This window comes from Nyctibius grandis, chromosome Z (assembly GCF_013368605.1).
Source record: "Nyctibius grandis isolate bNycGra1 chromosome Z, bNycGra1.pri, whole genome shotgun sequence".
Classification (NCBI taxonomy): Eukaryota; Metazoa; Chordata; class Aves; order Nyctibiiformes; family Nyctibiidae; genus Nyctibius; species Nyctibius grandis.
In genome coordinates, this window is record NC_090695.1 from 12,216,726 (window position 1) to 12,243,395 (window position 26,670).

Consider the following 26,670-nt stretch of genomic DNA (forward strand, 5'->3'; position numbering starts at 1 on the left):
CTGCTTCAAAACGCAAAAGCGACATGGATCTGAGAACCACTGGTAGGAAATTGTTGGAAAAACAAATTTAAGGGTCAGTAAGTGACTTCACTGGGGCCACTCACATAGTAAAATTTTAAGTATGTATACAACTCTCAGCAGGTTCATAATTTTATGCTATAAATTTATATAGGTGCTGATATTTATATGGTACTTTTTAAGACTGTAGTAAATCACTTTTTTCTGTAGGGTTTTAGTGCTGCTTTCTTTCTTCATTTATAGTTATAAAATTTAAGACTGTCATTCTCCTGCTTTGAATATAATGGATCAAATGAAAATAATGGAAATAATAGGTGAAGAATTGAGACTTACAAATGCTGATCTTATGACATAATTTTCAGTGAGTCAGCACTAATAATACCTCTACAATCAGTCTGTCTGGCTTCCAGCTTCCAACGTTACACATCTAAGAAAAAGTTAAGCATATCAGCCTGAATCTAAAAGAAAAAAAATTACTATAAGTGGTGTTATAAAATAAAAGCGGTATTTTTTTTTCAAGATCTTCCTATTGTTTGTATCTTTCAGCTTTTTTATTAGTGTTCTTTTCTTGTTCTTCTCAAATTGCAGCATTTGATGAAATATAAATGCATAAAGGCATGCTAAAAACAAATGTGTTTTCAAGAAGCTGTCTTTTCTGTTTTATAAGCAGTACATATTTGTTGGAAAGATCATTGGCCTATAAATTGGTAGATTAATATCTTGTGTGTAGTTTATCAAAGCATTTTTTCAGCAGTGCAGTAATTACTTGCTTTCTTTGGGCTACTTTCCTAGTTTCCATTTTTTCCTTACACTCTCAAAAATGCAGATAGCAGTTAGTGTATTTGAAGATACACATAATGTTGTCTAAGACTTTAGGTTGTCTTCTGTAACTAAATATCATACCAATTTACCTGTTGTAAGTTATCTAGAGCTTAAATACGTAATTTCAGTGTTTCTGTTTGGGGGTTTTTAAGATGAAGTTGCACTGTGCCAATATGTGTAGTAAAAGCACAAATACACCAGTCTCTGTCTTGGCAAAGAGCTTGATCTGCCCTCATTCCTCATGAAAATAATTTGAGTTGGGTTTAGTCCAAATTGCTAAAGAAAAAGGGCATCAGTAGTCATTTATTTCAAGTATAAAATGAAAATAATGAGACTTTTTGAGGGCAATTGTATACCAGTTTTGTAGTAGAACATATATATATGTAGAACATATATAATCAGAATAACAGAAAATCTACTGTGAAGAGAAAACATGAACTATTAATGTGTTTCCTTTTTAATTTTACAAGATTTTTTTAAAGGAAATGCCAATAAGCTTAGAAAATTGGAAAACACTGAAAAGCAGTAAACATTATCTTAAACCTCCTTCGTAAATAGTCAGTGCAATTGGCCTGTGAATGAACCTGGGGGTTAATGGGAAAATATTTAATGGGAATGTTTGACCAAAGCTGTGTCTGGCATTCCTTTCCATCATACCACACAAACCTTTTTTCACCTTTTCTTTCAAGTTTTCATGGGAAAACCCATTACTGTTTCAGAGCTGCTGGAGTGAAACCTTGTGATTTTACTAATGGACTAACAGTCTGATTAGTCTCTGCTGTTATGGCTGGGTATAGAATATTAATGTGCTTTTCATTTCACATATTAGTTTTATTTTGGTTTTTTTTTAGTTACAATCTGTGGCTAAACCAGTGACTATACTGTTGTGTCCCCTACTGAATGCCATCTCACCATGTAGGCATTGGGGCTTCTGTAGAACTCAAGCTTTTTGGATAAATAGCAATACTTTTTGAAGAAAAGCTAAATAAATGTCAGAAGTTGTGCGGACCATGGGCTCTGTCTCTGGCCAGTAGCAGTGTGCCGGCAGGAGGACGTGTGAACAGGGCAAATACACAATGATGCTTCTCTGACTATCCTGTTCTACCTCTGGTGATCTGTGACTTGCAGATACCTTGATGCAGACATCTGAATTTTACAATTAATAGCACTCAGTGGATTTTTCTTCCATGAGTTTATCAGTGTTGCAGTTTGCAGGTTACTGGCAGGGTCATTTACTTACTGCAGATTAGATCAAAACTCAGGGTAGGAGCTCCTGCCTCTCCCACTCTCATAAGGAAGCTGGTGCTCTGTGTGCAGTACTTCAGCCTTACTCTGGCTCAGTGTGTACATGTGTCATTGCAAATTATGGGGGCTTTGTACTGTGCCCATAGTTATGTATGCTAAACTGTACAGAATTCCTCTCTTTTTAACAAGAATCGAACTTTAAAAAATCCTGTTATGCACATGCAGCTTTTTCATAGTTTTTCTGTCCCTGTTTCTTCTGTCTTGACAGTATTATCTATGAACGGTTCTTTTGCTCTCACCTCAAATATCCACAAAAAAAAATTTATGTTAAACTTTCTCAATTTGATCATTTGAGGCTTGTCTTGATCTGTAAGATTTATAATTGCATGCAGAATGTTTCTTCACTCCATGTAGATGGAGGAAGAGACTTAAACAGATGTCAGGAAATACAACTGCCAGAAGAGGAGTACAAAGTGTATGCACAGAAACTCAGAAACCATTTCCCTTTCCTTTCCTCAGGTAGTGTGAGAGAAGGAAGACCTGTAGCTGCTTTGCGATGAGGTCTCATCTCTTGGGATATCTGTAACTGCACTCTTTCTGGAATGTAAGGGAGATTTCATTGTTAAATGCAAGTCAGGGAGGGTTTATTCCTAATTCTTAGTTTGGTTATGCAAGTATGAGATCTTCATGAGAACCAGTTATAAATACCTAGTGTATGGGAAAGAGAGTTGGGTACACAACATTTCCCCCAGTGTTAAATTAATTTAAAATAGCTGTGGATAGCCACTTGAATCACTCTCACATGTCCATCATTTGTTTGGCTATTTCAAACAGATCACCCAGTAGTTACCTTATTACAGGCAAGATTGATTTTGGCAGCAGTAGAGCAGTCATTTTCCCCATATGGAAAGGTGAAGTAGTATACCCCGTTACTGCCAAGCAAGAGTGGGCACTGAAAAAGAAAAAAAAACAGTTGTACAATTACAGAAATTGCTATTTTTAAATGAAAACGTAAGTAATAATTTAGAAATGAGCCAAGATGATGAGATTGTGTACATTATAAAATGAGATGTGCAAGTTCTTAAAATATCCTGCAGGTTTTTGTAGATAAGCAACAGTCCAAACCCACAGATTTATGGTTGTTTTGGGAAACCTGTTTCTGTTAGGATTGTTCAATATTTTCTTAGTTTCTCAAATATAAGCAAAAGTTAAATTATTAATGCTTCTGAAAATACCTCTAAGGGATGTTTCAGAAAAGTCTTCTCAGACAAGCTATAAATAAAACTTCTTTTTAGATTAAAGAGTGAAAAGGAAAGAAGGAATAAGGAATATGAAACTTGCAGCATCTTTTATGTACAGTTGATACAGGATTGCAGTATTTCTTTCCTTGACCGCGAATGATATCATTTACTATTTTTAAGGTAGAGTAATATAGTAAGGGTTTTTTCCACTGTGGCCTATTTCACTATGATTTAAAGCTTTTGAATTTAAGAAAAATAAATTCTTTTAACTTCTGGAAGAGATCATCATGCTGCTTCTGGGGGGACTTTTAAAGCCATTTATTTTATCTGAAACGAAAATCCACATTTTCTACAATAGGAAGTATATACAATATTTAAGGTCCAGTAAGTCTTTGTGCTGATTAAAGTGAAAAAAAAAAAAAATCTAGTATAAAAGGTGAATCACAGGATTGTGTTTTCTTTTATACTGAGGTAACTTGTCAATTTTTATTCTCTGCTTTCCTATATATAAAGACAATGTGGTCCTTCCCTTTGTATATCCTGCAGCAGCATGTACTTTGTTTTAGGGGAGCTGTCACTAGAGGTTTGAGGTGCGAGAGAAATAAACTGCAGGTTTCCTCACTGTGACGGGGAGTGGGGAGTGTATGTGAACGTTGTCTGCCCTAGTTTTGTGATATACTGTGATGAAAGTGTGGCTGTAACTTTAACAGAGCAGGTGTTTGAAAATACCCTATCTTGCAATTACAAGTTAAAAAAAACCAGTTTGCCACCTTGATTAAGTCACTTTTCTATTCATCAAAAAAGGAAGGTGTTGTTCAGTGGCTCAGTTTGCTTCTAAGAATATATTTCATAGCTGTACTTTGAAAGGTAAGTAATACAGCATTGCTATCCAGATATTCTGTATTGAGATACTGCTTTAAATTATTGGCCTCTGAAAATGTTTTCAGGTGTTTCTGGTTTCTACATAGAAAATTGTGAATTTTATCCATTTCTGGTCCCTTTTCTATTGAATGTTTCCATATATTTTCTAAGTCATGTTTCACAAGGGAAAAACATTATTGTTGTTTCCTCTACTAGGGTATTCTCATGAGTATTTTAAATCTAATGGTAGCAGGTCACTGCATTCTAGATATTCCCTGACCTCCCACCTTATTTATTGTAGTTGGCTCTTTTCCTTGGAAGAGCTCCAGGGGAATCTCAAACCTGAAGATTTTTGCAATTGGGGTTTAAAGTAGATTTTTAATACAATATTAGTATATTTTTGTTGTCTGAGAAGCCTTTTTTTTTGGATCTGAGCATGCATGGTATCAACAGGCGAGTGTTAACCGTCTTTTTGCTCAAAAGAAGAAACAAGGTGGAAGCAAACTGGTAGCATTTGTTGTTGAGCTTCACAGACGTTTAGAAAGGGCATAGTTCTAAATCTGTTATTTAATATTTTTTTAATTAAAAATACACCAGTTTTGTAAGAGTTACTCAGTCTACATTTTTTCCCCTCTTCTGGTCGGTGGGTGCATCCAGGAGGCAGACTAGCCTTTCCCAGACACAGCAGCATGGCAAGCCAAGTCGTTGGCTTTTGGATCACCACTGTACTCTAAGACACCAGCGAAAAGAGATTACAGAGTGTGCGGTGGGAATTAATGTTGTCTCTGAGCAGCATTATCTTTCTATGATTCTTAAGGCAGAATCTCTGTTGTTCTTGGAGGGGAGCAGACAGTTAAGGTAGCTGGTGATTCATGCAGGACTTCTGCAGAGAAACCAAGGTGACTGTAGGAGAAGGAAAGACCTGTCTGTATACAAGCCTTTCCGTACTATGACAACTGTTGGTTGTTTTTACTTTCCATTCTGCATATCAACTATCGTTGTTGATGATCCTTGATTCTTATGTAGAAATAGTGGTGTTTCTGCAGGTAAGATTGCCATCAGGTTCAGATTAGAATCTTGAGTTTCTGATTTTTTTTTTTTTAATTATTTTTCCTTTAAATTCCAGTTGCGTAGAATTGGAGAGAAAATATCTCTGTACATTTGGGGGAAGATGTGCTGGTACATTTGGAGAAAAACATGCTGAAACATTTGCTTAAAACTCTTTTAGGCTTGTTTCTGGACTTAGTGGAGTATGAAGGCATGAGAGGAAGAAAATCAGTGTTTCCTTTTGAAGCTTTCAGACCTCAGAAGACAGGCAGGAGTCAGTATGCTACCTACAAGTTAGAATGCTTGTGCCCTTTCCCGCACGCAGCATCATGAGATTTTTAGTCTACTCTGAGGCATTTTCCTTTCTTTTAACAAGTAGTGTGTGCATTCTTGCTGGGATGTATTTCATAAGCAGTTGCAGAGAAGTTTTCAGTCCATGAAAACTGTGGGCCACTTCAAACATGTCCATTAAGATTTGTACAAAGACTGGAATTGTATCCCCTGTACAGCAGTCCAAGCATTTGAAATTTTTAAATGGTTCCACACCTTCATAATAAAATGTAAAAGCTTGAAAGCCACTGCTTTAATATCTTTCCTAATTAGAGAAGCTGTTTAAAAGTGGCAGTAGCCAAACAGAGATGGGGAACAATTCATTGAAAGATTTTGTGGTAGTTGGAAGCTGTCTTTAGCTGTTAGCATCCAAATATTTTAATGTTTTATTTGACGACATGGAAATCCTTTGAAATAAGTACCGTTTTTTCTGAAATAACTTCGTATATTTTCCTTCTCTTCTGGGAAGACATATCACTGAAGTCAGATGGACTTAATGTTGTGTAAGTTCCAGAACTATAGAAGATTAAGCTGGAAGGCACACTGAGATTTGATCCCTCACTCCAGCACAAGCTTGAAATTGCTTACCCCTCTCAAATGTAGAGATAATGTAACATAACTATAGGCTTAGGTAACAGGTAATGTTAAACTGAAAGGTAATTACGGTTTCTTAAAAAATAATACTAATAAGCAGTAAGATTTCCTAAGTAGTATTGCTTAGTTATGTTTTAAGCTCCTACATCTTTAAAAGATATTGCATTACACAAGCAGTTCTTCACCATGAACATGTAGAGATTTTACAGGAGAAAAGACAGAATAGGTGTGTTAAATAAACTAGTCGCATGCATATTTGCACTGATTTTGACAGACTTTTTTTTTTTCCGCAATGTTAGAATTTGTAAAAATTACAGTTAAGATAAATATTCAATTCAATCAGAAAAGCCTCATTTGGCTACTCCTGTGGTGACCTGTCCTTACAGAGTCCATGACCATGGTCATAATGTCATTTTACATGTTCACTATCTTCCCTGCTGACATGCCGCTTAACTGGCTGTCTGGACAGCCAAATTCAGCAAATCCAAGCAGTGCTGTTCAAACAGAACCCATCACATACCGTCATGGCCACTGAAGCAAAGCTTGCACGTAGGAAAGAGAGAAGGTTTGCTTAAGTTTTTCTTTTCCTGACTGAAAATATTTTCTTAGAGCAGCAGCTCTTGCTGTCACTTTTTAATTGTATAGCTTGAGAGCAGATTCTGAAGGAATTATTTATTAAATTGTAGGTTGAGAAAGGGGTAAGCAATAAGGGCAAATGTAGGCAGTGTTTATTTCTGTTTTATCCCCACTCAGTTTTTAAGTATCTCCAGAGCTAGACCTGATCTTTCAAGCTAAGATTCCAAAGATTTGTTGGACAGTTTTAGGAGTTTGTATCTGCTTTATTCTTTCTGCACTAGGAGTATTTAATTTGGCTTCCAATCCTTTATCCTTGAACTGGAGAGTTTTATGTAAGTAACACAACATGCTGTAACATAGATCCTGGTTAGTTTTCTGTTTTTCCTCTATAGTTATTTTGGCCATTGTAGGCTGCAAGGATTCACCTGACCAAATATAGATGTTTACAGCTGATCCAGTCACCCTAGGCTCGTTTTCGAATCAACAGAGAAAAATAAACACATCCAGACTGTGATTTTATCTCATCCTAAAATAGATATCTAAAATAGGTTAGATGAAGGCCACTGTAAAATGCTTATTTGCATTTGTGTTGCATTAAGCTCTCTTACTTGCACCTGATTTCTAAACATAAATGTCAAAACATCAACAGCTTCACCTTAGGATTACAGAACTTTATCTAAATTTTAACAAACTTTTTTTTAAATAGGTGGAAACATCACATGAAGGAAACATCAAAACCCCATGAATTCTTGCTTTAACAGTTAGAGATGTGTGAAAGCACAGGGTTAGCATGTTCCTTTACAATTTCAGTATTTGTCTGGAATTAGCAGTATCTTTTTCTAGGGGTAATTTGCAACAAAATCACTTTTGCTTTTCCCAGTTTACAAGTGAGATGTTGACTGCACACTCACCACAGCGATAGTACAATTATTAGCTGTATGTCAGCATCATTCAGTAGAGATTTCCACGCTCTGAGGATAGTTTTCTGTAGGTGTGAAAGCAGATAGATGCATCTTCTCCATTTACCAGATTTGTTTATCTGTACTTTTCATTTGAACAGTTTTCGCTAATAGCCATGGGAGCAGACATTAATTTAGTAAACTTAACGTAAAAGTCTGATTGCTGCAGATAACTGAATAATCAATTCTGGCATTTTGGAGCAGATGTATAAGCAGGCTGAGAGTTGAGAACTCTCATAGAAGAACGAAAAGCTGTACCTGAAGTGAAGAGAAAGAAAAATTGAAAAGGTTTATTCCAACAGTGCGTAACTAATACGGAAGCATGTTTTGTCTTTCCTCTTCCATGCATGGCAGGAGGAGCTTTACTAATGAACTTGAAACATTGTCATGCATTATCTGAAAACACACTTTTTTCCCCAAGGGTAAGTACTGGGTCCAGTCCTGTTTAACTTATTCATCAATGACCTGGATGAAGGGACAGAGTGTACCCTCAGCAAATTTGCTGATTAAACAAAACTGGGAGGGGTGGCCGATACACCAGAAGGCTGTGCTGCCATTCAGCGAGACCTGGACAGGCTGGAGAGCTGGGCAGAGAGGAACCTCATGAAGTTCAACAGAGGCAAGTGTAGAGTCTTGCACCTAGGGAGGAATAACGCCATGCACCGGTACATGTTGGGGGCTGATCTACTGGAGAGCAGCTCTGCAGAGAAGGACCTGGGTGTTCTGGTGGACAACAAGTTCACCATGAGCCAGCAATGTGCCTTTGTGGCCAGGAAGGCCAATGGTATCCTGGGGTGCATTAGGAAGAGTGTGTCCAACAGGTCGAGGGAGGTTCTCCTCCCCCTCTACACTGCCCTAGTGAGGCCACACCTGGAGTACTGTGTGCAGTTCTGTGCCCCCCAGTTCAAGAAAGAGAAGGAATTACTGGAGAGAGTCCAGCGAAGGGCTACAAAGATGATCAGAGGACTGGAGCATCTCTCTTATGAGGAAAGGCTGAGAGAGCTGGGTCTGTTCAGCTTGGAGAAGAGAAGACTGAGAGGGGATCTTATCAACACTTAAAAATACCTTAGTGGTGGATGTCAAGAGGATGGGGCCAGACTCTTCTCAGTGGTGCCCAGTGACAGGACAAGGGGCAATGGGCAGAAACTGAAACATGGGAAGTTCCATCTGAATACGAGGAGGAACTTCTGTACTTTGAGGGTGACAGAGCACTGGAACAGGCTGCCCAGGGGTTGTGGAGTCTCCTTCTCTGGAGATATTCAAAACCCACCTGGACACGACCCTGTGCAATGTGCTTTAGGTGAACCTACTTTGGCAGGGGATTGGACTAGATGATCTCCAGAGGTCCCTTCCAACCCTTAACCATTCTGTGATTCTGTGAATTAACGTTTAAGTAAAGCCTATACATACTTTATAATATGTAGGAACTAGGAACACTTGTATTGCTCAGGTTTTTTTCTTATTATGCTTTATCTATGTTTTCCATAGTGTATCCCCTCTGAAGCTTCTAAGGACCCCCATAATCTCTGCCAGTCCCTCTTCCCAATGTGAAACCTCTCTCACAATTCCTAGTCCCTCTTGCTAGAATTTATTAACCTTTCCTCACCTTCCTCCCTCCAACCTGTACTGACCCCACCTGAGACTGCTCTTACCATCCTGGATCCGTTCTATCCACGGTGTAAAACCGAATGTTTTTATCTGAAGCGTGGGCCGGGGAACTGAATTTTGTCTTTGCTGCTGGGGTCTTGAACCATCTTTATAAGCAAAGATCCAGGAGAATTCTTTCAATCCTTGACATCAGTCTTTAGTTTTTTTGACCTTACCAGCTTCGTGGTTTCATCTTAGGGGTAAATTTTCCATTCCTATGCCACAAATCACTTTAATCTTTTCTTGCTGACCTTGTAAAATGCCCTCTCTGCATTGTTTACTCCTGTCGAGGTGTTACCCAAGTGCTCTGGACAGTTTCAGTTGAGGTAATTAGCTTTTGCCTGTTGAGAAATCTACTTCAGTTGTTCTTCACTTTGCCTGTTAAACACAGGGGTATAGTCTAGGCCAGAATAAATGTTTCATTCTTCAGGCTTCAGTTTCTCATTTAGAGGCACTCCTGTTAAATCCTGTCGAAGCACTGTGATGTGCATAGTGCCAGCAAAGCCGTGTGTGTAGTTGCCTAGTGAGCTAACCCAGATGGAGAATAACAGAAAAATTGTTTGGTGTAGTTTACCATTTACCTGCAGCAACAGCTTTGCGTATATGATACAAAGGGAAACACACAGTTGAGAACAGACTGTTAGGGCTGAGACTATTTACGAACCACCCCAGAATTGCACATGAGCTGGGACTGCACATGTCTCAGAAGAAATGCAGGTGGAATAGCACACGAGGGAATAGGGATATCATCGCTTTTGCCTGCCACCTTTCCACGTATTTATGAGTTTTATGATTTAAGATTACCACATGTTATGAAGCTTTTAGGTTATTATAGGTAAAATTTTCTAAAACTGGAGTTTATTTTAAAAGAACTGGGAGTCTGAAGTGAGTATGGAGCTTAGTTTAAAAATAAAAATTATGTATTGTTCAGGTAATTCATATTTTCTATTTCAAATAATAGTATAGCACCTTTGGAAAAAGGTATGGCTAGTTTCAAGAACAATCAGTAATATGTTCGCATTTTCTTATACAGTTGTTTGAGAAGATAAACATTTTAATCCAGATTGAAAAAAAAAAGATGTCTTTGAAATTGTACAGATAATTTTTTAATTGATTTTCAGTTTAAGTCAGTATTACAAGACAATGTGTTACCTGAAAATAATTACTATCAGTTACTATCAGTAACACCCACTGAATCTGTTCTAACCTCTTTCACAGTGACAGTGAGGAAGGTGAATTTGGAGTGTTTCTCTTTCTGTTAACATTTTTAATATTTTTCATGCGTGACTTCACAAGAATATTTTCACAATCTTTTGCACTATTTCCCAATGCAGGCTACTGTGTTTGTATATGAAGTAGACATTGCCAAAGGCTTTTCAGATTGATTTCAGTTGAAGAACTTAATGCTTTTGCAACAACAAAAGCACCAAACAGCTTTTAAATCATTACTAGTAATTGTCTTTTGTAAGTGGTGTCTTTTCAGATCTTATGGTCATGAAGCTGGCCACATCAGTTCCATGGATAAAATTATTTTCAAGATATTTATAACAGACTTCCAGGACTTCATGCTCCAAAGATACATTGTCCAAAACATCCAGCCATTATAGAAATCTTTCTGTAAAATGTTGAAGATGTTTATGCAATGATACATTCTGCTTTTTATGATTCTTATTTGTTATAATAAGACATTATTTTCTGTTTGCAAAGCTGAGATATGACCTGGAAGTTTTTGGGTTTCAGAATCTACATAGATTTGTCTTGTTTTGACTTTAAATGTTATAAGAAACAGGTTTAGTCTTTCTGTGTTGAACATTTGTATCTAGTATAAGTTAACTGAAGTCTTTTGTTGTTCTGGTGTTTGTATTTTCTGAGTCTTGAAGCTGTCATCCCTCGGATTTCCTTACAACCAGTACTGTTGGAGACCAGCGTAGGGGAAAGGGACCTGGGGGTCCTAGTGGACAACAGGATGACCATGAGCCAGCAGTGTGCCCTTGTGGCCAAGAAGGCCAATGGCATCCTGGGGTGTATTAGAAGGGGTGTGGTTAGCAGGTCAAGAGAGGTTCTCCTCCCCCTCTACTCTGCCCTGGTGAGGCCACATCTGGAATATTGTGTCCAGTTTCTGGGCCCCTCAGTTCAAGAAGGACAGGGAACTGCTAGAGAGAGTCCAGCGCAGAGCCACGAAGATGATTAAGGGAGTGGAACATCTCCCTTATGAGGAGAGGCTGAGGGAGCTGGGTCTCTTTAGCTTAGAGAAGAGGAGACTGAGGGGTGACCTCATTAATGTTTATAAATATGTAAAGGGCAAGTGTCGTGAGGATGGAGCCAGGCTCTTCTCAGTGCCATCCGTTGACAGGACAAGGGGCAATGGGTGCAAGCTGGAACACAGGAGGTTCCACATAAATATGAGGAAAAACTTCTTTACGGTGAGGGTGACCGAACACTGGAACAGGCTGCCCAGAGAGGTTGTGGAGTCTCCTACTCTGGAGACATTCAAAACCCGCCTGGACGCGTTCCTGTGTGATATGGTCTAGGCAATCCTGCTCCGGCAGGGGGATTGGACGAGATGATCTTTCGAGGTCCCTTCCAATCCCTAACATTCTGTGATTCTGTGATTCTGTGATTATGGTTAGTCAAGTATTTTGTGCTGGGTTTCCATAAAGCAATGTTAGGCAATTTAATTCCCTGCTCTTTTACTTCTTTTACCAAGCATGAAACCACCCTGCTACATGGACTGAGAGCTTGCAGTTTGCTTTTAAGTGCTGAAGGTATTGCTTCCAGCTTGAGCTCCTGTCTCAGGAGCAACTAAAACTGAAGTACCACCTTGTTTGTGCTGTGTTCCATTGCAGGGCACAACCTTAAAATGAAACAAGTTATTCTTAAAAAGTGATTGTGGAATGGCAAATCCACTTTCCATCTCAGAGAAACAGAAAGTGGCAGCATTCTGCTAATGGGCATTTGCATCAGGCGAAAGAGCATTGCCAGCAGCTCGAGGGAGACCATTATTCCCATCTACACAGCCCTGGTGAGACACACCTGTAGTGCTGGGTCCAGTGCTGAGCTGTCAGTACAAGAGAGAGATGAACATACTAGAGTGAGTGCAGTGAAGGACTGCAAAGGTGATTAAAGGCTTGCACAGAAGGAAACGCTGAGAGAGCTAGGATCGCTCAGCCTGGAGAAGAGAAGGCTCCTGGGTATCTTATGGATAAGTGCTTGAAGGGGGACAGGAAGGTGAAGCAGATAAAGCAAACAAAGCTCAGTGGTGGCCAGTGACAGGATAAGAGGCAACAGGCACAAAATTAATTAAGGGAAATTCCACTTAAACATAAGAAAATGGTTTGGGATGGGGTTTGTTTTTAATGGTGGGGGTGACCATACATTGAAACAGGTTGCCCAGAGAGGCTGTAGAGTCTCCATCCCTGGAAATATTCAAAACCAAACTGGACAATGTCCTTAGCTACCTGTAGTAGTTGACCATGCTCAGAGTAGGGGGGTTGAATTAGATGATCTCCAGAGCTCTATTCCAACTGCAACCATTCTGTAATTGTGTAAAATCCAGTATCAGTATGTGGGCATCCACCTATGTGCATATGTGGGCTAAGTCAGGAAAACACTTATTTTCCTGCTATTAACACAGTCACTTGCCTGGAGACCTGAGAGGTAGGACCTTCTTTGAGCTGGAATTTGATTTTTAGCATTTCCAGTGATGAAAATGTCTACCTGAGTTATTCTAAGTGTAAACAGTAGGGAAGTTAGAGGCATTGATGGATAAATGCTCTTTAAGAATTAATTATTTTTGTATGATAAAGATACTCCTTCCTCCCTCAATCCTAATGTTACGATCTAGTCTACAATCCCTTTGTTGTATAGTTGTTTAGAATTTTTACTTCTTTAGGATTATATGATTGGGAAAAAATACAAGGATTTAGTTCAGGAACTCAGTATTTTAGTCTTTTTAAAGTATTGCTCATTTCTAAAATAATCTGAAAATCTACATAAGTAGCTATTATTATTTCTTATAAAGTAGGTTTATATGCAAGTGGGTTAATAAAATTACTTGTATGTCCAGAGCTTGTATTTGTTTAGTTTTTAACAAGTTATATTCTGGGGACGTTCTACAGTTTCAGAAGATTTATAGGTTTTCATTTAATGGCAGTTTCTTTTGCCTGTTCTGAAGCACGTGCCATGGTGGTTTTAAGTGTGCTGTGCATGTTTGACAAGTTAGAAACTTAGCAACCCCCATCAGTGCTGAGCCACACTGTTTCAGGCTTTGTTTTTCTTGGCTGGTATCCAGTACCATGCTATAAAATACATTTACTTGACAGTAGAAAGTGGAGAACCACATTAACTACAAAGTTTAAAAAGGCTGGCTAAACACATGCAATAAATATTAATAAAAGAAAAGGCCACCCACCTTTGACCTTCAATACTTGGTATTAGCTTTGTGTGTTTTAGAGTTACCATAGCATTTTGAGCATTACATAACAGTATGTAAGAATCTCTTATTTAAATCAAATAACTTATTAGCAACCGTGTATTGGTTGCTTTTGTTGCTTGCACCAGGGATCATGGACATAATGCATTATCAGAATTCTACTTTGTACTTTAGAGTTACCTGTGAAAAGATTATTGTCCTTTAGTTGTGATAAATAAGCCAGGTTTATTTGTACCTGTAAGTAAATGAGAAGGTATAATGTTGTACGTATATCTATGTAGAAGGAGGATATTTTACAGAGGAACCTTGTAAGAAATGGTCAGTTGATTCATGTAAAGTCATCTCACTCAATTTTTCTTCTTAAACAAGAACACAAAGCAGAAAAACAGCTCAGAAGAGAGTCATCTGTCATCTGGTAGTAAAATGAAGTTCTGATTCATGATGGCTGAATGGGCTTCAGAATTTTTTCAGTATTTTTTGTGTTATGTGCCTCATAACATACAAAAAAAATGGGATGTAGACCAAACCAGAAATGGTATGGAACATGAAATGGGAAGTGATTCAGGAGTCACTAGAGCTGATACATAACCATTCTCTTCCAGATTAGATGGTTCTCACATCCCAAGTTCTAGGGCTGTATTACACCTCTAATTATATTTTAGCTTTGCTGTATTTCTCTCGTTAAGACAGTGGTTCCCATTTTGTGAATTTCATGTGCTGTATTATGTTAAAAAAAAAAAAGTGTATATACAGATACTTTAATGATGGATGCATGATAGTGGTTGAATATTGAATTATTAATTCACTTTGAGAAGAGTCTATTCCTGGTTTTTGAGGAAGGAGAAGTAGTAAGCTTGGAGGAAAAAAAAAGGGCTAGAAAAATGAGCATTGTTCAGTGAAATACTAACAGGATGATGCATCCTGCTAGCTCTGGGTACATTTATTACATACGTACCACAAACACTGTTAAGACTTGTCTTCAGTCTTGGACAGTATGCCTTTGAAGAGTTACTATCTCTCAAAAATAGATACTTTTTTCCCCCAATTGGTCAGATGCACGTACAAGGTTTTGTGTTCGTGTTAATATGTGTTGTCCTTCATGGCAGATTGTGCCCACTTCTTTTGCTCGCTCGAGTCAGAAGATTGAGTCTTACAGAGTTTCTGTGCTGGCCTGCTGAATCAGACTGAATACGGTAATCACATGGAGATTCAAAGTCACATGGAGAACCGTGCTGTGTGTATAAAAGAACAATACTTTTAATGTCTGAAAATTAGTTTCTCTGCTGACCAGAACGGTGACAGAGCTGTGAGACATGGGCTTCAAATACCAATTTTTTCTGGGTGTTGTGGGGAAGAAAGAACCAAGAGTGAAAATCAGCTGCTCTTCCATCAGCATCATCCACCAGTCAGCAAGTGAAAGGTCAGCACTGTGTGAGAAGAAGGGAAAACAGATTAAGTAAAGAACAGGGTAGAAGAATTAAGAATTAAAAAGAAAAACGTACAAGTCATGAAGGCTTGCATTGCTATATCTGGAGCACTTCATTGTTCTCCTTCAAATCCCCCTTTAACTTTCTATTTCCATTATGCCACGAACACCCTGGAGCAGTTAGCCTGTGGAAACCACTGGTTGTCACACTGCCACCAATTTGTACTTCTTTCTCTGCCTACATCAATGTGTTGTCACTCCTTTTACATTGTATTTTGCTCTGAAGAGGAACTTTTATTCATTCACAATTCACATGTTCATTCATCTGTTACAGCTTGTTCCTGCTACAGTGTAACTTTGATCCACTATTTGACAATATGAATATTAATTGTAAGATCTAGATGAATGACCAACTAACTGTCAGTATGTTGCTTTATTTCAGAGTGTTGTGCGTTGCCTTTGGCATCCCAAGCTGAACCAAATCATGGTTGGTACAGGAAATGGTTTGGCCAAAGTATACTATGATCCTGTCAAAAGCCAGAGGTTTGTACATGATTAATGATTAAGAACGTTATTTTTTTCTAAAATATAGCCTGATTCTGTGGTCTATGATTACAGTAAGAAACAAGAAAAACCAATTTAGTAACATTTGTTTTGCAGAGTTTTACTTACTTAGTAACAGTAGAAAGAAAAAAAAAACAAACCAGTTTGTTTCTGAAAAGCGGCGCGTTTTCTTCTGGGCTTTTCATGGTGCAGTACACTGGCTGTTCTACCTGAATTTACAAACCCTTTCATTTTTTAATTGCATGAAATCTGCAGCAAGAATAACCAGCCTTTCATCTGATCTCTTGGAGATTGCTGATGTGTTATTGAAAGGATATTTATTGTATTTAGTCATTTTTTATGTTGTTTCTTTTTCCTGAAGTAAAAATCTTGTTTAGAAGCATTAGCTTAAACTTCAGTGTTTGTGAAGTAATACTGTAAGACCCAGTTTGAGACAGGGCAAACCAAGGAAGCACATTCCCATCTTTCTGCTAGTCTTCTCCCCCACCCCCACCTAGCACGTGTGGATTTTGCCTGTACATCTAATGGAAAGGTGGTAGTGATTCATCAGAAGGTGACTTGTCAGCCTGGAATGAAAAGAAGAGGACTTAACTAGTCTATAAATAACTTCTTTTGCAATTAATTTTCTTTTACCATCTGGATTGGCTGAAGAACTGGGGCATACTTCCTTCCTGTCAGCAGGGGATAAATGTACACTTCATCTATACTGAGTAGTTTGAATAAGATGTTCTTCCTCTATATGCTCTCATCTTTGTTTCACTGGCATCCAAAAACATACTGTGTTACAGTTCATGGTTTCTGAATACTTGCTGTGACCTGGACACTTGGATGTGAAGATAAACTCTGGTTTACAGGATTATCAGAAATAAGTTTTATTTTTCTGGTCTTTGTCAATTTAGAGAACAAGAGAGTTGGTCATGGTTGTTTGGACCCTGCTCCAGAGGGCACCCTGAGTCTCCTAGGCACAGACCACAAAAGCCCTAGCTCAGTTTTGTGCCTAGTTTGTTTCCTGATTCTTACCATGAGGAGGAAAATACCACCAGTTTTAATCAGTCTTGCTGCAGCCAGGCTTATGCAGTCTTTCTGGGTGCAGTGTTACAGACACCTCTGGTTAGATAACTGCCACCTCCGCTGCTTGGGAAGAGTACTAGGAGCAAATCATTGCCCATGTTTGGAGAGGAGCACTTTCAGTATGCACACTACAAGTACTGTGGACAAATGAAGTGTGAAATGAATCTTCCACCCTTATTTCCGCATGTCATATAAACTGCTCTGTAAGAGAAACACTAATCTCTCTACCCTCCTTCACATGTGCACGAACAGGAGACATACATGAATATTTAAAGTGCCATATAATTTTGTTGAGACTATGTCTTGAATAAAAAATGGTTTCTCTTTGATATAAACAGAACTGCTGTATGTTTCCTCCTAGGGGAGCAAAATTATGCGTGGTCAAAACAAAACGAAAGGAGAGACAAGCAGAGACTCTTACACAGGATTACATTATAACACGTAAGGAATTTAAACATATCTTTATAGTAGCATCCTTAGCTCTTTCTCAGGTTTGAAATTATTTGCAAATCATTTAGCTTTGTATTTTTCCCTCTTAAAAGTTAGAGTCTTTCATTAAGTGTTGATCATTGGTGTGAGATGTTAGAGCTTCATACAAATTTTTTTTGTAGCCTTGAACAACCAGGAAGATACATATTCTGTATACTCTGTAAAGTTGTTAATAATGGTTGGTTTCTAGATTCTGATGCACCTGAAAGCCCCAAAGGACAACTACCTTAAAAAAAAAAAAGCTCCAAAATTTTTGAGCTTTCTTAAATCTTCAGTTTTGCATAACTAAACCCATGAGTGTACATGGGTTTAGGAAGTGTTTTGACACTTGGGAACATTAACAGTACCAGCGGCAAAATCAGAGACATTAGAGATAGGTCTTGAGCAAATTCCAAGTGATTTTGCAAAATTTAGGACTTGCCCAAAATTATATGGGGTTTTAAATAGCTTAAATACCTCTCTAGCCTCAGGGTTATACTTGTATAAGACCTTATGTTCATATTAAGGCTCACTGATACATAAAAAATAGTTATCATTGTTACTGTAAAATGTTTAGTGATCTGCCTTTTCCCAAGGGCAGATTTTACATGGGGGCGAGAGGATCAACTGAGAGATTTTGGCCCTCCCCATTAGCGTCACCCTGTGTAGTGTTTCCTCACGTGAAATGAGAACAGTCACACAGTTGTGCTGTCCTGCTTCTCTTCATCCTCTTCCAGTTCCAGGGTGTTTGAATTCAGCTGTATTTTCTAGTAGTCTTAGAAATAGCTAAAACCATTTCTGTAGAACAAAGTATTGTTTGGCAACATAATAGACTCAAAAGTTTAGAATGAGAAAGTCTGGGCAGTCTTGGTAACCAGGCCCGTGTTGAGGCACTTTGGTTCTGGGTTCCCATCTCAGGTAGTTTCCAGCCACAGCTGTCTCCTACTTCACCTCACTGCTGCAGATGTCCAACTCCAGTTTTTGGGTAACAGTGGGTAAAGCAGCAGCTGGCAAAGATGAGGGATATTTGTCTCCTTTGGGTGCTCTTCTCAATCCATCCTTACTACAGCCTTGACTATATCAGCACATGGTCTATTAGCTAAATACTTTGTGTGCACTGTCATTAGTGTTTATACTGTAAAGAGCTGCTGTGATTTTTCAAAAACTTTCTTCTTAAAATCCAATGGAACTTGTGTATTCAATGGCATTTATAAATGCCATTCAAAGATTTAGGTCCCAATTATACAGTTTTGGAATTTTACCAGTGAGTTTTAGCTGTTTCACTGTTTCTTCCACATCATTTTGAGACTAAGTAAGGATACTTCCATATAAAACAATGCAGAAAAATGTTGTAGGGATTTGTTTTGCAAATTTTTAAAGTTTGTTGCAGATTTTGGAAACTTTTCAGAGGTTAGATGTCTTTCTTTTGAGCTTATAGATAGAACTAGAAAGAACTGAAGATCTCAGAAGTCCTTTTGCAAAGTGAACTGACTCTTTCTTCCTTCTTCTCCTTCTCCTTTTTTTTTATTCCCACCCTTCAGACTTCTAGCTGCTCTTTAATCTCAGGATTGCCTGTAATGGCTATTTAAAATGCAGGAATGTTGTTTTGAGGGATTAGGTGTTACTTTTAAAACACAGGAATACTCAGTTTGGGTTTTCCTTAGCTAACCTTGACTCCACAAGTGTCAAAAGCTTGGATCTGTGCATTAGTCGCCTCAGATGCTCTATGCAAACCGATCAAGCTTAGTGCTTGCCAGCAAATTGTCCCAGGCATTTCATATTTCATGAAATCTGCAAAAATAAAGCCTAAACTTTTATTTCCCAAGATCTACTGCTCTGTCACATGGCTGTGAATTACTTAGTCAGATATATTGAGCAGGCTTCCAGAAATAAGCTGGAAAATCAAAGTGATAGGTCTCTGGATGTGACCTTCCATTTTTTATTCAATATAGAGACAGTGCCCCTAAATTTAAGATTTGTTTGGTTAGCTTTTGTCTTTGTTGGGTCTTTTGACCCCAACACAATTTTCCATGTTTTGGGAAACAGCAGCAATCAGCATACCTGAATGTGAGAGCTAAACCTCATCACAAGAAAACCATGTCCCTTAACATGGTGTTTCTCTGTTGCTGACAAATGTGTGTGTTTCTGAGCGAAACAAAACCATTACTGTGATTGAAGATACTGTAGCAAGTTTATGAGAAAATAGAAGTTTTAAATCCTGATAATTTAGCCAGATGGTCTCGGTTACGGGTATTCTTCCAACCTTGATTAATCTCATAATTTAAAAAAAAAAAATCCAACATGATTGTGACTTCATATGCAGAAACATTACATTTTGGAACATGAGGGGATTCCACCCCTCTCTGTTTCAGATCCAAGAATGCATCTAGGGTTTTGTCATGCTCTTAGAGTATTAGAAAGCTGTAGAAACATGGAAAGTTCAGAAAAGAGCAACCCGTTGGTCACAATGCTAATGCTGAGAACTGGATGACAGAGGAATAAATTAAATATACATAAACTGTGCAAACAGTATTTCAGATGAAAGGCTCCTGCCTGAAGGAACCCTGATAATCTGGCTGCTTTCATCTTTGAAAAATTCAGCAGAAAGAAGCCCTATAAAATACACCTCAGTAAACCACTGCTTGCATACAGAAGAACTGGGAGGCTGCTTGCTTCTGCCACCTTTTCTATTGCAAGGAAGAATCCCAGTCTTTGTCTATGTAATTAAAACCTTAAAAAAAAAAAAAAAAAAAAAAAAGGAATTTCTGACAGTTCTTTTTCTCCAAACTGTGACTCTTCAGCCCATGCACTTCCAATGTTCCGTGAACCACGACAGCGAAGCACCAGGAAACAGCTGGAGAAGGATAGGCTGGACCCCATGAAGTCTCACAAACCTGAACCTCCCGTAGCAGGACCAGGTAATCAAGGCATAATCATTTCAGACTGTCATATGCGAAAGGGACTCATGCTTGGGTTCTACGCTTATTCCAATTTGCATTCAAACTTTTTTGGGTGGCAACTCTACTATATATGTATGGGCAGTGTCCAGCACTGTAAGACATTGGTCTTTGATTGGAGTGCTTGCCTGGAATAAATTAATAATCCCAATGACTTACTTTAAGTTATATAATCAGTAAAACATTCATGTGAATGCAGGTCTAAATTAGACTCTTCCTATAGTATTAAATAGATTATCATAGAATCATAGAATAGTTTGTGTTGGAAGGGACCTTACAGATCGTCTGGTTCCAACCCCCCTGCCACAGGCAGGGACACCTTTCCACTAGACCAGGTTGCTCAAGGCCCCATCCAACCTGGCCTTGAACACTGCCAGGGAGGGGGCATCCACAGCTTCTCTGGGCAACCTGTTTCAGTGTCTCACCACCCTCACACGAAATCTAATCTAAGTCTACCCTCTTTCAGTTCAAAACCATTCCCCCTCGTCCTATCACTACATGCCCTTGTAAAAAGTCCCTCTCCCGCTTTCCTGTAGGCCCCTTCAGGTACTGGAAGGCTGCTAGAAGGTCTCCCCAGAGCCTTCTCTTCTCCAGGCTGAACAGCCCCAACTCTTTCAGCCTGTCTTCATAGGAGAGGTGCTCCAGCCCTCTGATCATCTTCGTGGCCCTCCTCTGGACTTGACCCAACGGCTCCATGTCCTTCTTATGTTGGGGGCCCCAGACCCCACACAGTACTGCAGGTGGGGTCTGACAAGAGCAGAGCAGAGGGGCAGAATCACCTCCCTTGACCTGCTAGCCATGCTGCTTGTGATTCAGCCCAGGATGCGGTTGGCTTTCTGGGCTGCAAGCGCACATGTAAACTTCTTTCTGTCAGATCACTCTTACAGACAGACTACAATATTTCTCTGTTTATTTCTTAAATCTTTTTCAAATACTCTTTCTTTTTTTTTTTGCTACAGGTCGTGGTGGGCGTGTTGGAACTCACGGAGGTACCTTGTCATCATATATAGTCAAGAATATTGCACTGGATAAGACAGATGATAGCAACCCTCGAGAGGCTATTTTACGTCACGCAAAGGAAGCAGAGGAGAATCCATACTGGGTTGCTCCGGCATATGCTAAGTAAGGAAACAATCAAAAATGCAAGTAATATTTCTGGAGGCCAGTGGGAGTTTGGTAAAAATAGAAGACACACATTTTTAATGGTATACTTTGCCTTTTCTGGATTGCTGCCACGAATATGTAAACCAAGAATATGTCATACTCTTTTATGAAGATAAGAGTTTCCAGAAGGTTAAATTGTTGAAATTTGACATTTCCATTTTTAAAATGTACCTGTCAGTGCTAGAAAATTATTTTAAAGCTCTCTAAGTTGATTAGAGTTTAAAATTTCCAAATCAATGTCTGAAATTGCAATATACCTTTTAGTAAGGTACTGTCTCATTGACAGACTGGGATGATAAGTTTTCCCGTATGCCCTCTAGTTCTGACTGATTCTTAGGTTAAACCTTCAAAATAATTACTTGGTATTACAACAGCATATTTTAGATGATTTCTCGAATGTCATAGCATTTTATTTGAATTTTTCCTACATAAGTACCTGAGTACATGCTTGAATTAGCTTGTTGTTAAAGGTATAGAAATATTAAAAATGGCACTGATGATAAAATCTCCTACCAAAAATTCAACATAAAGAAATAAGTGCTCAGTTGTTGTTACATAAATTAAGGAGCCTCATCAAGATTATTGTAGTAAAAACTTGGTAATCCCACAGATGGTAACTTAATCAGTTTAAACTGTATGTGTGAGTGTGTTATTTGTGTTTATGTGTTATACTGAAAATTGTGCAAGATGCTTCTAGAATGCTTTCTAACAAAGATTTTTTTTCCTAAAAATAAGTACAATTCAAACCATTAAATAAATACATTCACAATAGTACTAATATAAATACTAAATAAATGAATTTCATACTAATGAACAGAAACTGCCACTTTAAAAATTACTAAAATTTTCACATTTTGTTATTATCATTGATATTTTTGTTACACAAAATAATCTATCTAGTATAAGTAGTATCTTCAAAATGCATAAGGAAGAGGTTTTGAAGAGATGAAATAGTCTGCACAGAATAGTCTGCCAATAACAAACTATTTTTTCATGTTTGCAGCCCAGTGTTTCATCTCCTGGGCTGTACATTCGTTAGTACTTTACTGACTGCACTTTCTTTGTTAGTGTTTAGCTCTTTAGTGAAACAAGCACCACCTCTTTCCAGAAACTCAAAATATGTTAAGAATCATAGCTGTTTCTAGTGGTGACACTTGTTTTCTGACTTGACCCACGTGTTCACAAAGATGACTGAATAGCTGTTCCAAAGCAGCTTGAGAACGTCAGTGACCTCGCCTGGCTTTGACTGGGTCAAAGTATGCCATACTGGCATACTGGACATCAGTAAGTATGCTGTACTGGCAATTAATAAGTATTGCATTTGATGTTGTACATCAAATCAATGCAGTATACAGTATCACCCTTGGTACCAAAGAAGGAATATTTGAAAGCCTGATTCTGTAACAGTTGTTGTAATGAATATGCTAACTACTGATTTTTGGTTTTTTGAGAGTTCATGTTTGCTGAAGATGAAATTTACTTTGCATGTGTAGGCACATCTCAAATGGTTTTATTTGATATATGCAACTATACATTCTCAAAAGTAAATATGATCACACATTCCATCAGGTAGATACATAGCTCGGTATATTTTTGGCTCAGTAACTTCATTAATTGTATATTAAGTTTCATCCCTGACACCTGCAATGTAGTAGACATGAAAGTTTTAAAACATAGCTGTATTACAGAAGGCTTACTGTGTCAGGTGGGCAGGTCTCATTATAGTTTCTTGTTAAAGATGTAGCTGCAGGGGAGGAAGAGAGCTGGCTGAGAAGTGAGGAGGATGCAAGTCCAGACTGCTATTAACTTACACACCAGACGGTGATATGTGTGTGGGGGAGTTGGACTGCAGCCAACAGCATGCTGCCGTGATGGTTTTGTCAGCTGATAAATCTCATGCCAGTGAAACTGCCGTTATCCTTGCTTTAAAAGCTTGACTTTAAGATGTGCTCTATGCAAAGAGAATTTAAAAAATATTATTATTATTACAGGCTAAGACACTGTAATGCATAAACTTCCTTTATAATTGTATTATGTTCTGAATTTTCAGAAATGGAGGTCTACATTAACAGCTGCAGACCAATGGCAGTCATAGGGTTTGTTAGGTGCTTGCCTGCACACACAGATAGTATAGAACGCTGTGTTAATTATATCCTATATCTGACTTTGCAAGGCATGTATGTTTGCTGTGCATATAAAGCATCTTACAGATGTTTCTATGGATGCATGTTTAATAAAATATGCAAAATAAAAGTAATTGATAAAAATTATCACATAATACTGGATTGTAAGGGTATCCCCAGTGACCCTGTTAAAATCAGGAGTTTACAAACCTTGGGAAGATGGCTGCTTTAGCTATAGCATAAGATATGCTGTAGAGTTAGGAAAGGTGATATTCTGATACATACTTAAAATTACATACTGTCTTGAGACCTAAAAGACATACAACCAGTACATTTCATTTTTTTAAATAGTGTTTATTCTTTTTACTACTTTATTTCTCTGCTATCAGTTTTTCCACATTTCTTATAGTAAATTTTCACTTAAGTATGGTATAAAACTATCCACTTGATATATCTCTTGTTTGACAAGGCTTTTGTTTTTGCCTTGTCTAACGGATGGTTATTCACTTACAGTTTTTCATTTACCTTCTTAAGAAAATGTCTAAGGAAACCATAGTTACTTATTTTTCTTCAGTGGTGGTTATTAAATAATTTTAGACTCAGAAGACTGAGAAATGCTCTTTTTCTGGTTGATCAGAGTTTTCATAACTCTGATTGTGATGACTGGGTTTGAGTTCATCTGGTCCTGGTTCATAACAATTAGGTCATTCTAAATCAGATAACTGATTTCATGCTTTTTTATTTGTATTTTTCACTTCAATAATTCTTATAAGAAATATTTGCAACATGACTTTTGCTGTTAGTTTATACGTTGTATGTAAAAATACTTCCTTTTTGTTGGAGTTAAAGGTGCCTAATTTATTCTTGAAGCCAGGTAGTCATTTGCATTATTTATCACGTGAAAATTTTTTCAAGCTGTTATCATTACCCGACCTTTCTGTTCCTCCTATCATTTGAGCCAGAAAATGAGGGGGAAGTACGTAAGAGGCAAAAGGATGGCTGAAAAACAGATGCTGTTGAAAAGGATACTGGGGGATGATAACATGTACTTGCTGAATCAGGAGATGACATGTCACGGAAGCCCAATATGAATAAGTGTCAAAAAAGATGTGATCAATGCAGCAGAAAAGTCATAATGGACGAGGATAAAGAAAAGATCTTGAGGTTTTTTCAGGAAAAAAGCTTGTTAGAGACCTTAGCAAGAGCCATTTCAGTGGAGTGAAAGGAAAGGAAGGACAGATTGAATATTTCAAGTAAAGAATTACAGGAAAGGAACTTGAGGCATCAGTTGTAAATGTTTGAAAATTACATTCTTTGTGATCTGTTTGTTTTAACACAGCTGTACAGGGATACTATAATGACTTCAGATGTCCCTCTGAAGGATCAGCAGGAATGACTGAGCATTGTAGCTGAGGGCCTAATCAGGCCCAGATGTAGAGATGTAGCTCTCTTCTGTACCAAAGGGAAGGTGAGGGTGAATTTTCCCTCACCACCAAGACAGACGAGTTCTTAGAAAATACCTTTCAGTTCAGTAATGTTGTCCTATTTTTCTGTCTTTGCTGCTTGTCACAGGCAGTGAAACAGGCAAAGAAATTACTTGACACAGGCAAAGAAATTACTTGAAACAGCAGCCTGTAGCTGTGCTGTGTTCACTGAACTTTTTCTCAATGGCAGTACCAGTGTGTGAAGTGTTAGTCATGTAGTGGCTCAAGTATCTTTAGTTGAAGAAGCAGGACTGAACAGAATGTGTTGTAACTGGGATTTTCTTGGCACATGTTGGTACATTTAAGCTAAATCTCTTTTGGAAATTGGTAATTTTGAGAGGGAAGCCCCTGAGATTCAGAGAAGAGTCAGGCTGGTTGGTGGGGTAAGGAATACAAAGGGGCGTGATGCTAAAAACATTCACTTCTCAGTCTGGAAGTAGCCTGTATTTCAAGCATGGTTTCCAAGTGTGCTTGAGAGTCTTCTTTTTTCTTTGTTTCAGTGCAGCATAAACACTAATTTCAAAAGTTAATGCAAAATGAGTCACATGCTGTGATATGCAATTGTCATCTGCAGCTGGTTTAGCTGTAGCAGTATTTTTTTTAGCTGCTAGTCTATGAACCTTGGATCCCTGAAAGGTAACTAAGAAAAACAACCCATAACCAGAGGGATTATGGTGACTCTGAAATAGTCTGCATGGCTCCTGGAAATTTTTTAGAGATCTGCATAACTGAATATGTTGAAAACCACTGAAATAAAGAAAAGCATTCAGTATGAATAAATCATGTTAGTTTGCTTTCCTGTTTTTGTTTGCAGGCTGTTAGTGTAACCCACAACAGGAATGCATTTGTCAGTGTATGAGATACTGGTTTCAGCTGACAGTCATGTGGAAACACAAGATCATAGAATAATTCAGATAGGAAGGGACTTTTGGAGGTCATCTAGTCCAATCTCCTGCTTAAAGCATGTTCTCAAAGATCGTGTTGCTCATGTCCAATTAGATTCATGTTGTTCAGGGACTTGCCCAGGCAAGTTTGAATATCCTCAAGGATGGAGATTCCACAACACCTCCAGCAGTCAGGTTGGCCGGCATAGTATACCCTTGCTAAATCCATGCTGGCTGTTCCTTGTCACCTTCTTGTCCTTCATGTGTCTAGAAATGCCTTCCATGGGAATTTGTACCATAGCCTTCCAGGGAATGAGGTTAGGTAGACCATCCTGTAGTTCCCCAAATCCTCCTTTTGCCCTTTATAAAGATGATGACGTTTGCCTTTTCTAGTCATCGAGAACCTCCCCTGATCACCATGACCTCTCAAAGATGGTACAGTGCCCTTGCAATGACATTGGCCAACTCCCTCAGTACCTTTGGACCCATCCCATCTGATCTCATGGGTTTGTTTATGTCCAATGAGCTACGTACTCCTGTCTCTGTCTTCCTCTTTGGTTGATAACGTCTTGCTCCCACCCAAAGATTCTGCTGGTAGTGTAGGGGACCTTGGAGACCCGAGGACAGACCATCTCAGGGAATACGGAGCCAAAAAAAGCACCAAGTATCTTGCCATTTTCCATATCCTACGTTAGTGAGTTACGTGCCCCATTGAGCACATTTTCCATAGCATTCCTTGGGCTGTCCGTGTAGATGT

At 38.4% G+C, this 26,670-nt stretch overlaps 1 protein-coding gene across 4 annotated transcripts in view; it reads left to right on the forward strand.

Moving 5' to 3' along the window:
- The window catches only part of WDR70 (WD repeat domain 70), a 146,497-nt gene that overhangs the window by 115,309 nt on the left and 4,518 nt on the right, over window positions 1-26,670 (forward strand). For 3 of the 4 annotated variants that reach the window (XM_068422577.1, XM_068422576.1, XM_068422575.1), the window contains exons 14-17: window positions 15,641-15,741; window positions 17,195-17,274; window positions 20,103-20,219; window positions 21,218-21,380. In XM_068422577.1, the coding sequence (XP_068278678.1) occupies window positions 15,641-15,741; window positions 17,195-17,274; window positions 20,103-20,219; window positions 21,218-21,380 (461 nt within the window). Of the gene's footprint in view, window positions 1-2,604; window positions 2,687-15,640; window positions 15,742-17,194; window positions 17,275-20,102; window positions 20,220-21,217; window positions 21,381-26,670 lie in introns of those variants that run through there. The other variant, XM_068422578.1, reaches the window with a different exon arrangement.